Source organism: Daktulosphaira vitifoliae, unplaced genomic scaffold (genome assembly GCF_025091365.1).
Source record: "Daktulosphaira vitifoliae isolate Bord-2020 unplaced genomic scaffold, ASM2509136v1 Scaffold_3, whole genome shotgun sequence".
In the NCBI taxonomy this organism is placed as follows: domain Eukaryota; kingdom Metazoa; phylum Arthropoda; class Insecta; order Hemiptera; family Phylloxeridae; genus Daktulosphaira; species Daktulosphaira vitifoliae.
The window spans coordinates 20,458,054-20,474,054 of record NW_026099574.1 but is presented as its reverse complement, the minus strand read 5'-3'; the positions used below and the strand labels follow the sequence as shown (position 1 = coordinate 20,474,054).

At 26.2% G+C, this 16,001-nt stretch overlaps 1 protein-coding gene across 1 annotated transcript in view; it reads right to left on the bottom strand.

Moving 5' to 3' along the window:
• The window catches only part of LOC126901942 (uncharacterized), a 108,346-nt gene that overhangs the window by 28,220 nt on the left and 64,125 nt on the right, over positions 1-16,001 (bottom strand). The window contains exon 4 of the mRNA XM_050678901.1: positions 8,630-8,743. Coding sequence (XP_050534858.1) covers positions 8,630-8,743 — 114 coding nt within the window. The remainder of the gene's footprint in view (positions 1-8,629; positions 8,744-16,001) is intronic.

Genomic DNA, 16,001 nt, shown 5'->3' with positions numbered 1-16,001 from the left:
AAAAAAAAAAAAAAAAAACACATCATAGTAAAACCAATACCTTCTCAGCTTCGCATCGAAGCTAAAATAGCTATTTTGATTCGTTCATTTTTCAAAAGGTTATGGCTGTTTTAAGAAAAAGAAGTTTAAAAAATATTGAATTTTACCGATTTAAATAATCGTACTCTTTGGAGGATTTCTCCCATTTACAGGAAACGAGGAAATTTTTTTAATTTTTAAGGGCAAAACTAGATACGATTTGAGATATTTTGATTTATTGTTAAAAGAATTCGGTTCAGTGAGAGGTGAGAAAAAGACATAAAAAAAAAATACATCATAGTAAAATTAATTAATACTTCCGCATCGAAACTAAAAATAACGATAAAAAAATAATTTATTTTTTATCATTATCAATATTTGGTCGATAGAGGATTAATATACATACGGTCTGATACAACCTACCCATTTACATGGTTAAATCAATAAGCGCGATTCAGACTAATTTACCTATGCATGTCACTAATGCATGCACATTTACCCGTAGTTATCCATTAAACTTAAAGCAGTAGACTAAATGGCCGTTTATGTCATTTCATATGTTTTAATTACAATTTAAATTCACTTTGGTAAAACGCAGACGACAATAGGTCAAATAAGGTCAAATTATTTTACTTATGTTTCGCATATTACAAAACGAGAAAAAATTAAAGCAGTACATATTGTTTGTACTATATAGAAAAACGCCTGAGATGATACACGAAGTTAAAACATTAGAATTTTATATTGTTTAATGATTAGTCAGCTCATATTTGTTGAGATAAAAAAAATGTTGCCAAAAACTTTTAGTTCGGAAGTAATTCTATAGTCTATTAATCAAGATAAATTTTTAGAAGATAAATTAAATTTGCTCATTATAATTAAAGATGAATTTTAAAAACGATAAATGTTATGTGAAATATCCGAGACATGCCAACAATTTTTATAGATTATAAAAAATAATTGTTGATTATGTAGAATATTATGTTTATTGCATCGATTTTAATGCTACCACTATTTTACAACGCTGTTTATGATTTGGAATTTTGTCTAGGAGATAGAAATGGGAGTCAACTATGGTATTGCGCGTCTAACTTATTATTAAACAACGTGTTCTCTTATTATCTCTTAGAAACCCCCTAAAATACAAGATTTGTTTAGCCGGACGTCGATGTAAGTTATTCTCAAAAGTGCAGGACATATTTTACTTAAAAGAAAATAGATCCAAAGCATTAAATACAGATACTCGATAAACTGCTTTCACGTTTTTCTCGTTACCTAAAGCACATCCCAATGACATTTTCAAACGGGATAGGACGCTTAAAGTGATGTTTTGTAGGCAAAAGACGTTTTTCTACAAGCTAGGTCTTTAGGAGACTTATTTTTATACTCTTCCCTTTTGTCTACTTATTTTCACTAGCGATACCAAAAACACTCGACACGATAATAAAACCTACTCGAAAAGACGTACGTGTGATTCACATACAAAAGAACACGTAGAGGACATGGGCGAGTTTTTACTTTACTACTGTTCATTAAAGCAGTTTTTGAAATATCAAAAGATGCCGTTGCACTAGAATGGCGTCGTTTTCCAATAAGTACAATAAATGAAAAGATAAGAAAATATATATAACATTCCATCTGTACATACAAATGACAGCCATGAAATTTTGGCATTTCCCAACAAAACACGACTAAAAAAATGAATGAATAGTTAACCGAACCATTTTCTGTCCGAGGAATTCAAAGGAATAGCTTTTATTTTATTTTGGATAGCCAATAAAACGAATTTCGAGTATACAACAACGAATCTATACAACGATCACACATTACTGTAGTCTGTTTTGTATATAACACAGGGGTTTTCTTTATAACTAACGTGCAGCTGAATAATAAATGTTTATTCCTTCAATATACGTTTCCATGTGATCGGGTTTCCTAGACACGTCCATAAGACAAGCTCTAAAAAGGGAAAAGAGTTTAGGGCAAAATTGAAGTAGGATAGCCGAACTATCGCGGCATTAATAATTTTTATTGTAGCAATTTCAAGGTGTTTACGATTTTATTCAATATCTCAGTTTGATTTTACAGTCATTTCTATATTATTGAAATAGGATGAATGTTTATACTCCTTGAAGTCACCTAAATAAAATATCAGTAATCGTATAAATTTATTGTTGTTTGGTCTACCGTGTTTAGAGCGAAAGCTTACATAAATATTAAAATGTTTGTTATTTTAACAGACGACTTGAAAATTTTATTTCTTATGGGATTTTTTATACTCATAATTATGTGTATATATAAAAATAATCATCCGTTAAAAATTCACATTTTAAGAAAATTACTAACACTTATTTTTTTCATCGAAAACTATTCTGAAAACATCTTTAAGAACCAAAATGGGATTTTCAGTTCCTAATAGAGTTTCAGTGACCCGACTAAAATGTTATGTACATACAATAAATTTATTCTTGGAATTTAAAACTGTTTTCTAAGCATTTCATAACTTTAAACTATTGCAACATAAGATAATTGTGTAGTTTTAGAATAATATTTAAAGCTATTTTAAAATCACTAAATGAGTAGTCAGCTAAAAAAAACTGTAATAAAAAAATATTCTTCTTAACTATAACTAACATGTCAAATATTTTATCAATAAATAACTATGGCTCATAAAGACGAAAAACAAACTAAGTCGATACAATTAAACGTTCAAATGTGAAAATTCGATTTGACAACCTAAACTATACTATTTTACGCAAGTTTGCCTTACAAAATTGAAACTTCCTAACAGTAATTTTGTGGGAAATTTATAAAATTTATTCTATTATACATAATAAATTATATTATTAACAAGACAGGTTTGTGAAATACTAGAGTAATATTTTTATGGTAATATATTTTTTTAGTTATCTTAAAAAATACTGAATTATTTTAACTTATTCAGTATTGTGATACGGATAATAATCGTTAATTTAATTTATTTCATTATTTTTAATTTTAAGTTTAGTAATATACAATTTGTTAAAATTAGAACAATAAGTTTATATGTTAAGTGTCCACTTAACTAAGATAGATATGAAAGAATACAGTTAACCTAATAGTCTCTAAATATGAAAAAAATTTACTGTAAGGCTTTCATTTTTTTTTTATTTAAGGGATCTTTTTTCCAATTATGTTTAAGTCGTCTACATAAGACGAATGTGTATTTTGTTTAAGTTATCTATTAGTGGATTATTTTTATTTTTTAATTGGTAATAAGAGCGTAAATAGCCATCACTTTTTTTTAAAAATTTTTAAATTAGAGTAGATAGTTTCATTGAAGATAGATGATAGAGCTTTTAAAATAGTTCTTAGTACTCGGGTTTGGAATATTTAAATTTTTTTGTTATGTGTTTTTTACAGTACCCTAAATTTCGAGTCATAAGTTCATATAGAATTAATTAAAGAGTTGTAAATTATTATTTTTGCATTAAGGTTTTTCGTATGAAAGTAGCTAAAGTAACTGCCTGTATTTATTATTAAATGTTTAATTTTAATATTGGGATCCCTATATTAAACGCCTGTCAAGAATTATTCCTAAATACCTTACAGTGTTTTTATTTGGAATGATATATAAAGAGATAGGACGACAAGATGCACTGTGCTTTGTTGAATTGTGAAGATATCGAACCATATTATTTTTCAGTAGTTATACATTTTAGGTTTAATAGTTCTACCTATTTTAACTATTTTTATTATTTAAAAATATTATGTATGTATAGATTATGCCATTTCATATAGTGGTACTGATTTTGTAGTACTCATACAATAATTTACTTCAAACAGAATATCATTGAATAAAAGCTTGGTAATTTATATTAAAAATATTTATATTTAAAACGAAAAGTCAGGTTCATTAATTGGCTTTAGGGTAAGCAAATAAATTTATATTGTGATAAGCATTTTGACAATCAAAAATAGACATTTATATCAATGATAAGACTTTTAAGTTTTTTTTTTCAATAAACTTTTAAAAGTTTTACACTTTTAGTAATACTTGAAATTAATACCGTGCTAGTGGAAGATATTTTATACACTTCAAAAAGATTTTCAATAAAAACACAATAATTTAAAAGTTTTTTAGATTTTGTTTGAAACTGCTGCAAGTTATATAATATTTTTAGCCGTCTACATTCTTATATTTTTAGGTTCTTAGAATTTCAAATAGATATAACATTTTTTACTGTGAGTTCAGTAAAAAAAAAAAACATGATATAAAGCTGCACTCGTGCAATTCTTAAACGGAAGCATCCATTTTATGGATCAACTGATAATATCATGGTTCTAACAATGTAAGATATAATAAAAGCTCCGATTTTATTTTTTGATGCTTTCAAGAGAAGGGTGCCAAGAAGTTTAATCAGAGATATAGTAGTTTTGTTTTGGACACATAACACGAAACTTTGTACGGATGTAATAGTGGCTTGCATATACAATAGTTGGTCACTTTTAAATTAATACTGACAGGAGCATTAAGTCATAAAATTAATTTTAAACGAAGACAGGAAATCAAGAAGTAAATTTTAAAAGGTTTTATATAAGTTTCTAGTTCTAATTACAGAAGTCAAACAAATTTACAACCACAATTTTTATTCGACTGATAAAAGTAGAGGTCTCCATCACAGGTAAGACGCAGTAAAACGTGAAAAACGGTTTTCCAACATACAAGTTTCTTTTTTCCACCAACTTATAAAATTGCTTTTTATATACTAGTTAAGTATAATTAATTATTGCTTTGGAATTGGCAATAGTTGCTGCGGCTAGTCGTAATGGCTTACAATGTAACTAAAGATGATGCCTTTAAAATTCTACTTGAAAAAGTTCATAGACTGTTAATTTCCGTTTTTAAAACCTGCCCCATCATCGATTTGATAATCTGACTTATCACCACTACTATAATGTATTACCAAGTTTCTTTCGTTTCATTTATATTTCAATAGTTTTCGATCAAAAAACGTTGAACAACGATAACACTGTAACACTAGTTTATTCCTAAAAAGACAAGAGATAGTAGGGGACTTCAGTGTCTTCATTTTAATACTTAGAAACTATAAAAGTGGATAAAGTTCCATTGAATTATAGCCATAAGTACTGTATATTTGGATTAGGGTGTGCCAAGAAAGCGATTTAGGTATAATTAGTGCACAGAAAGGTATGATTACAAATACTATTAAACACGATAACAAAAATTAATAGTAAATTTAATGTAATTAATCAGATTATTTTGTAAAAAATACATGAATACTATTAAACTAAATCGATAGTATTTGGGAAAAAGTATAATTTATTATTAGATTAATAATTTTTCATAAAAATTGAATTAATCTCTAAAACGTTAATGTAATTTGTTTAAATTTAAATTAAGGATAACCTTTTACACTAGAATATTTCATCTTATATTTAAACGAATAAATAAATAAAAATATCAAACTAACACGATGACAAAGATAGTTGTTATCGTCTAATCAAAAATTATAAAAGACAAATTAATAACATCATTTCTAAACAAACTATACATAACCGAGTGCCTCATTTATAGCAATTCACTTAATCAGTCGAAAAATAAAAAATAAAATACAGATTTTTTTGGTTTCTTTTAGGTACGTATATTTCTTCATTTATCAATCATAAAGTAATTCCTAATACTTAATAAGGAGGTTAATTTTTTATTTTTTAATTGCAACTTACATAAGTAACTAGCATATTTAATGGATAATATTCTAATTAAGAAAATGATTAATTGATAACAACTTTTAGACCAGTACTTCGAAAGTTATTAACATTTTATAGTAAAGGCTGTATGTGAGACATGAGGATTTTATCACAAGTCATTTTCTGACTGTACTCTTCCTCTCGCGTAGGTATAAAAATATCAATAACTACTATACTAAACATCAGGTATTATAAATTAAAAAACCCAGCACAGGGGTGTCGCGGCACAGTGGTGACGTGGCATAGTTGGATCAAGTATAATGATATCTGACAGTGATTAAAATCACTATCAAAAAAAAACGCTTCGATGCAAATCTTTAGATAGTGTTTAATTTTAAAAAAATTGGTGGATTATTCCAAAAGCTACATGATCTGCTATTTTCTTATTAATATCCTGATTACGATAAAGTATGTCGAATAAAAAAGGAATATAAATATTATTTCTCATAAAAAAATTATGTTGATCCATACACTTTTCAATATGTTATAGTATTATTAAGTTAAAAATGAAAAAAATAAAATTGAGAATTTTCAAATAATAATAGCATTTGGTAGCTATTTTAACCATGAAGACAATATAAAGTCCCAAATTTTTTTTTTTTGCATAATAAAGTAACTTACATTAGCTTTAATTTAAGATATATACAGGGTGATTTTTTTATCATAACCCACTCAATTACTTACAGAATAATAATAATTTAAACATTTTTTTTTTTCATTATTTTTAGTTACACATTATTCTTGAATTTTTAACTATGTAATACTTTTTAAGTTCATCCCTTATGCCTTAGAAGGGGGTCAACTTTGTTTTTTTAAATGGTAACACATATTTTTAATTTAATAAAATGTTTGAGTTTTTAATTTAATAGTAAATGGCATTTGAATTTTTAATATAACTTAATTCGTTTATTAGATATAATCATTTAAAGTTTCAAATTTTTGAATTAATATACAGATATAATACACAAGGGATTACAAATACAGGTAGCTAATTGGTTTTTTATAACATCGATATTAGCAGGTACACAGCATTGTTATTATCAATTGTAGTAAGGCACATTGTTATGAGTTTATAAATACACTAACTGACAATACAGAAAGTATATCTATTGATAATCATAATTGATAATAAACAATCCGTGACTGAGACAGCAATGTCATAAAAATCCAATTAGCTACCTGTATTTACAATCCCATGTGTATTATACATGTATATTAACTCAAAATTTTGAAACTTTAAATGTTTATATCTAATAAGCTAATAAAGTTATATTAAAAATTCAAATGCCATTTACTATTAAATTAAAAACTCAAACATTTTATTAAATTAAAAATATGTATTACCATTTAAAAAAACAAAGTTTACCCCCCTCCAAGGCATAAGGGATGAACTTAAAAAGTATTACATAGTTAAAAATTCAAGAATAATATGTAACTAAAGCTAATAAAAAAAAAAAATGTTTAAATTATTATTATTCTATAAGTAATTGAGTGGGTTATGATAAAAAAATCACCCTGTATATAAAAGAGTCAGACTTTCCGGAACACTTACAAAATTTAAGTTGAAAAAGTAAATTTTTTGTGAAAAAGTTGTCATTTAAAATCCCCTCCTGTGGTCAGGTAAAGGGTCAAGTATTAAAAAAAAATATACCAAATGATAGGTAAAGACATCATGCATCTATAAAATTATATTGATCTATACATCTTCCAAAAAGTTATAACATTATAAAGTTAAAAATATAAAAAAGAATTTTTTTACAAAAATCGTATTTTTTTTATCAACTTTGATGTCTGTTTTTACCCTGAAGATAAAATAAAGTCCGAAATTTTTTTTTACCATAATAAAGTATATTACATTAGCTTTAATTTAATATATATATAAAAGTGTCAGACTTTCCGGAACATTTTCAAAAGTTAAGTTGAAAAAGTTCTACTTTGTACAAGCATTTTTTAGATTTAAACCCCCCTTGTATATAGGGAAATAGTCCGATTTAAAAAAACAATATGTCGAATGAAAGATGTACATAAATACTACTCCTCATGAAAAAATTGTATTGATCCATACAATTTTCAAAAAATTATACAATAATAAAGTTAAAAATGTAAAATACAAAATCGAAAATTTTCACACAAAAATAGAATTCGGTACCCATTTTCACCGAGAAGATAAAATAAAGTTCGAAATTTTTTTTTTCCATAATAAAGTATATTACATTAGCTTTAATTTAAAATATATATAAAAGTGTCAGACTTTCCGGAACATTTTCAAAAGTCAAGTTGAAAAAATTAATTTTTTGTGAAAAAGTTGTCATTTTAAATTCTCCCCTGTGGGCAGTTAAAGGGTCAGATATAAAAAAAAAATATACCATATGAAAGGTAATGATATCGTACATCTATATAAAAAGAAATTATATTGATATGTTCATTTTTAAAAAAGTAATGGCAGTTTTTAGTAAAAAAAATTGAAAATTTTTTGAAAATTAGCGATTTTTAAATTTGTAATTTTTTTGGAGGTTTCCCCCATTTATGGGGAACGAGGGATTTTTTTAAAATTTTTGAGGGTAATGTCTTCGACTAGATACGATTTGTTATCTTTTGACGTACCATTGAAAGAAATCGGTTTGGTGAGAGCTGAGAAAAAGTGGTAACAGATACAAAGAAAAAAAAACACATTATAGTAAAACCAATACCTTCTCAGCTTCGCATCGAAGCTAAAAAAAACATATACCTTATAAAAATCAAAAAAAAAAAAAAAATTCTATTATTATTTTTATTTTTCAAATTATTAAGTGGTTTATGATCAATTAAGCACTTTGAATTTTCATCATTTTTAATTAATAAAAATATAAAAATAACTTACATTGTCCGTTTCAATTGATGCATCTGATATTCCAGATGATGCAGAGGACGAGTGTCGTCCTAATCCTCCGTTTAGAGTAGCACAACCATCATATAAATTTGTCTGCGGTCGACCCTGTAAAATAATCAATACATTTAAACGCCGTTATATATAATTAATACCGAACGCGATGAGTAATTAATATTTTAACTGATATGATTATTATAGTTGGATCACTTGATATATAATGATAAATATTACATAGTACATAGTCACATTAAGCGAGTAATAAAATAATTCATAGCCATAAGGCATTTACAGAAATTTGTTATTACTATTATAGGTCAAATCACAATTATATTTTACATCAAACTATCAATCTAAATATTTCACAAGAAGGAAATTTATTATTGATAAATAGCAAAAAGAGATTACGATTATTTTTAATTAGTTTATACATTCTAATTAAAGGTTTTCTGGAAATGAAGTCAAAACCTATTCACATGATTATGAATAATTTGTAAAAATAGGCACTATTTGAACTATTTAAAAAATAATAGATTCAAAATATTTACTTTTAGAGAGTAATATTAAAGTTTAAACACAATTAACATTAAATTATTCTAAAAATTAATTTAAATTTACATTTTATTTGCAAGCGCAATAATTATGAAAATATACAATAACATTACAGCACTACGACTCTTTTTTGAAATATACTTAGATTCCTTTTCTAAAGTTGGTGATTCTTTGAAACGCTCAACATATTAATTATTTTAGTTTGAAATTATCTGTTTTTTGACATTTAAAATTTACGGAAGACAATTATTTCCATTATTTTATGAGAAAATAACAGTAGCATAATTGAAATTATAAAAATCATTGATATGTTAATACATCTTTGGTTTAACAACCAAAATTTATTAAATTCAAAAAAATACTTAACAAAAGAGGTAACGAAAAAATGATACTTTCATTTACAGAATTTCAATTTTTAACGACCGTCAACATGACATAAATTAGATACTTTCTATTAGATGTCATTTACAAAATGGTAAATTTTTGTTTGTTTTATATTCCGTAAGATGACACAACAAAAGATTATAACGTCAAAACTTGCCTTTTAAATGACCTAAACGGCATTAAAAAAATTTCACAGAAATAATGAACGTTGAATCTTTTGTGAAAAGAAAAACATGTTTATACAACAGTACTCTATACAATACACTAAACATGATAAATGCTCCGTGTCGCTATAAAAATATGGTATTAATACGATACGAAAACTATTTAAGTCAATATATATATATATAGCGTAACTTAACAACATATTTATTTATAATATTAAAATACATTTTACGGTCTTCACATCTGCCTGCCGGCTTACGTCTTAACAAAAGCTTGATTTTTTTCAGATAAAATATAGATAGAAATATTATTCTGTAGATAATATCAATCGCAAATTTTCCTCGTATCCATATTTATTACTAATATCTTTTTGAGCATAGGAATAACTTCAAAAAAATTATTTTTTCTACATACAACAAATATACAATACTCATTTTAAGACTATATTTTACGAGGTTATATAAGCATTTTTAATTAAGCCAATTCATTTTTTTTCTCAATTATTAATAACCTATACAGTCTACACATATGTTTTATATACATTTTCAGCTTTATATCTTTACAATAAACAAAAGTAATATAAGATATTTCTTACTAACCAATCATATTTATAAAAAAATTAATTTACAAAACTGAGTTAAATGTGGATTTTGAACATTTATTATTTTGGACTTCATTTTACTGGATAGGTGAACATTAAGATTTCAAGTGTCATTTTGATATTGCTGTAATATCTGTAAATTTCATACTAAAGTACATTGTGATGAAATTTGAGAAAGAAGGCTAAAATTACACCACTTAACATGAGCTATCATTTGGATCACATAACATAAGAGATACTGATACTATATAACGCTTGACACATTTCACTAATTGCGTGGATCGTTTACCGTAAACTCTGTGTTCTCTAAAAACTTAAATGGAATAAAAGGAAAATTTCACAATTATATACGTAAGTGCCATGTCTTTAAAATTGAAGCGCATGCTAAAAAAAAAAATTGGAGTACTCAATAACACAATTAGTTAAATATGATCATTTATGAATTGTTCTAAAAGTCGCCAAGAATTTTCACCACGCAAATGATGACAGAGAAAAATTGCTATTAGTTCTCGTACTCTTTATTAATTAAAAAAAAAACTGACATCATAAGAAATTCAACAAATGTATTACAGCGGAGTAATTTCATTACCATTGATTACCATAAAAATGGCATTGATATTTCTACAAAAAGTCTATGAACAAAATGCTAACTAAATCGAGTAGTACACTATTATTTTTTAACAATAAAAATAACAATAAATCAATTTAAAAAAAAATAATTTTTTTCAATTTATATCAAAAATATTCAGAAAATTTTGTTATGTTTAGCGTAATGTGTAAATTTAAATTATACTACACATGATAAACATAACAATACTTTAATCAAAAACACAAATTGTTTTCGATTTTAATATCATAAAACTGACGTTAATCTGAGTTCTAATTTTTACCATGCAGATTTTCATTCTTAGTTTATTGTGTAAAAAAATTATGAATATTTAATTAATAAAATAATTATGGTAGACTGTTGTAAAACTAATTTTAATTAATTGAAAGTATAATTAAAACAATTTCGTTAGCTTAATATTAATGAATTAAGAAATCCATTTAATAAACTATTTATTTAACACTTTTAGACACTTTCATAGTGAGAAAATTAATTAGAAAATTCAAGGAAACTCGTAGATGTTTTTTACTAAAAAAATGTTTTAAAATAAATTAAATTAATACGTTATTGTTGAAAACTAATGAGAGACTTCTGTTAAGGAATGCAAAATTGTTATAATATGCTAAGATAAAAACCGAAAAGATCATATTATAAAAGTTTTTGCTGGCTACATATTTCTATTCTAGAAACTAAAACTAAATAACTACTGAATCTGCAAACAATTAAAGTTATATGTAAAAGGGATGGGAAGAAGTATTAACTAACATATAAAACATTACACAACTGTTAAGTTGTTTCGAAAACCCATTTAACGAAATTCCCGAATAGTTTGTTGATCTAATAACACATTACGCAATTATTGTAATTTTACTTACAACAAATCTTACAAAAACTATTATAACGATATCAAACTTATACGTGCTTTATAAAAAGCCCACGGTTATCTAAGTATGTGTTATTTTGTTAAAATTTAATACAAAAAGCTAATTTTCTTACTCATTTTATTAACATTGCTATCAATAATAAAATTTATTTGAGATCATAATAGTTAACTCAAATGATATTTTATACTAATGAGACACAATTTAAAAAAAAACAAATATTAATAACTAGTAGACAACACTTGAATTATTATTATTAGCACGAGCTATTTTACGTCACGTCTTTTAAATAAATAATTCTTGTATTCCTAATAAATTAAAAGAACCTTTGTAATTGAACTCGAACAGTATTCCCCAATGTCTACTAAGAATTTCGGTTGTTTGAAATTAAAATAATTGTAACAATATCGGATGGAAATAGGGTAATATCACGTCGATATGGGTAAATCGTTTCAAGTACGATAAATCGTATAGTTCGGCGCATTGTGTAGGCAATTTCCCTACACTTGTGCTACTGGAGACAAACGACGTGCATTGAACCTTTTAGTGTTAAGAACGTTACAAGTGCTCGACATAAGAACCGTTAAAGAATTAGAACACAAAAAAAATGGTTAAATAAATAATGGTTAACTGTTTTTTTTAAATTGGAACGCATTTGACAAATGGAAATGTGCTTGTATTTCACAAATCGTATCTAAAACATCTGTTTCGCTTTCTCGATGAATTTTTATTTGATTTGTTTGGTTCGAAACGTATACTTATTTAAGGCTTGCGATATTTTAATGAATTGTTTAAGGAGATATCAAAATTTTACTTTAACTTCATCTTTTCGCGTTAATATTTTTTCGTTAAGATAAGGTTACGTCTGGTTTTTTAATAGCTGATTGAAGTACTTCTAAAATAATACAATATTATCATCAAAATAACAACAAAGTTTGCTTTGTTTTTAAATATAATAAAAAATAATAATGTTATTTATTCTAACATTTAACTGATTTATAAATGAAAAAAAAAATTGGTGAACGTCGTGAAAGAAGAAATAATGAAAGATTGTTAATTCATTCAAAAACTGCTCTAATGACTAATTGCGAAATTTCGTGTTCACAATGGATTTTTTCTTTATTTTCAATGTATTGAATTTCTATATATCCAGGCAGACCTTAACATCAATGACAGCAATAAACGACCTCGTTGCAACTATTATTATTTGCCGCGACACCAATAACATACTCTGTAATAGAAATGAGACAATAGATCCCATTAACTCAGTCTGTATCGTTGATTTATATTCGTTGAAATTGCAACCACGACATACACATATACAGTTATTCGTTGCCGAAATGACTCTAAAATAGCACATACTTTATGACACTAAATAAAACAATAATATTCATTTCTAATGCTCGTCCATTCAACTCTAATCAGTTCACGTATACTAATGAGTCATAACTGTTGCAATTTCAAAATATTTTCCCATTTTAATTAACATTCAAACGATAGATTTCATGCAATTATAAATAATTGGTTACGTCCAATTGATAGATGAACTCATATTAAAACCATGCCTTATTTTTTACACATAATGCAATTTTAATTGATATTAGTAACAAAATTAGTCTACAACTGTGCAATTATTACAAAAGCTTATCGTACTTAACTGCCAGTAATTAAAACTTTTTAAATAAAATATATGCAGATCAGTAAATTGGACGTTTGATATTTTTGGGTATAGACGAAAGCGTAACTATTAATATTAACGTTAATCCAATATAAGTAAGTTACTGATATTAACTAGTCCACATAATTAATAAAAATTATCTTAACTGGCAAATGACAATTTTAATAACAAAGTTTATAAAACCTAATTAAAAAAAATAAAAAGTAAAATTTTGCATTATGCACATAATATACAAATAAGTTCAATAAAACAATAAATGTGATAATCCATAAGTTTATTATTATTATACACATTATTGAAGTATTTAACACGTGTAAAATATACAATAACATATTGAAAGCTTTATTTGATCAATTCAATGTAATAAATGTATAACACTTTAGATAGTTTAATCAAACAGTATATATTATATCTGTTCTACATATTACAGAACAGAATTTTAGTGTTTTTAAGTAACTATGGTTAAAAAAAATATCGCGGATAAAATTAAGTTCTATAAAAAAAAATTATTCAACGCTAAATTACTTTGAACATAAAAAAGTGAAATATTTTCTGAGTGATTTATCGAATTTAATTTGTTTCTTTGAAGATCGTGACTCGCACGTAGGTAAATAACTTATCAACTAAGAAATATATTTTACGGTCGTACAATAACAGCAAAAGTTCCAACACGCTCAAACAGTTTCTAGGCAAAATATATAGTTATTAGTTGGGTAATTTCCCAAACGATCATACAATTTATACTTATAATATCATAGTTTGAATGTAGGAGCAAAATAATCTGTCAAGTATAATTGAATAAGGTGTACTGTACAGTATTTTACAAATAGACAAAATTAAACTATATAAATATCAATCTAAACATCAAAATATAATTTCAAATAAACTATTTCAACAATAAAATTTAATAACATAAAAATCCTTTTGGGCCAGCTTTTAACTTTGTTAAATTAGTATCAGACTTGTTAAAATAACCCTTCAATTCAGGTCATCAGTTCGTTACAAGCTTTAACAGATTTTTTTGATTTCAATCATACAACGGAATAAAGACAAAAACAATGTTGATTATTGACGAAAGTCTGTAAAAAGTCAACACGTGACACCATCAGGACAAGAAAACAAACGTAAGCCATGAAGTTTATTGACTTAAGAGAGACGAGATTAGATATGATCTTAATAGCAATTGTCGAAATGGTACATTGAATAAATTATGTAGGCCGTTGGGGAAAAAACACGAGTTTGTACATTAACAGACGTGCCACTTGTTTTAGTTTCCATTGGCATGTCTGAATTTCTGGTCACACGACATCTGTTGGAACACCACAGTGAGGTTTGACCGTCCGAGGGATGACGAACAATGCGTGTCACGGTTGGCAAAAGGATTAACCCAAAATGACGGCACTACTCACGTGTCCAAAGTCAGTTGTAGTTGCAAAACAGCGAATAACAGTAAGTTCAGATAAAACTACCCGGAGCAGTTTGGATAAATTCCATGGTTCATTTAGTGTTTTCCATTTTTTTTTTGCGATTTAAATTAAAAAACCACCAGGGAGAGTCACCAAAGTGACGTTGTTCAAATATTTACACAATAATTTCCGAAAAAATCACGACTCGTGATTGCTGTATAAAATCTCTCATTTTAGTTGTTCGGCAGGTACCGTAAAATGAAATGTATTTGCGAGGAAAACTTCCCCGAGGAAACTCGATGAAATGTAATGAGTGTTCACGGTTCACGGATTATAAATCTATATTGTCCGACATATTTAATGAAGAGATCCAGGGAAATTGACATACACGAGAATTTCAATTATTTTTACCCCTATCTGCTGTAAGCGCGAGACATACTGTCATACATCTCTCAATGGCGCATGCAGAAATTGATTAACAAAAGATGCACAAGACAAGTCTCTGTTCAAATACACCCGCCAAGTACTTTTGAAGAGGCGTGTAATTTTATTACGTTCTTATACATACACAGGCGTTCATTTTGACGTAAACAAATGACAAAACATACATAATAGTCAATGACTAGATCGCATTTAGTTACAATACCAAACTTTGTACCTTCTAATTAAATTTTTTTCATTTTCTTAGAGTAAAAGAAAAATTTATTAAGTAAACCATTCATAAAGTATACACAGGAGAATAGTTTTATGTATACCAAAAGTAAACCTTATATATATACTATATCAAAATAATATTTTTCTAGGGTTCATACAAATTATAATAAAATATTTCTTTTTTACTTAATATTATTTACATTTATTATATAAAATATTCCAGCAGTGATAAATAAAAGTATTTTTTTATAAAACATATGATATTTATCAAGTCAAATCAAGGTAAATGACTCAATGAATAAATAAAATAGGTATACTACATTATCTTTAACTTTATTCATGATGGTACTTTTAACTACGCAACTCAAATAATCAAACAAACAAATGGAAGAATTTTTTCGTGAAACTACTCAACAGCTAATTACAAAAAAAAAAAAA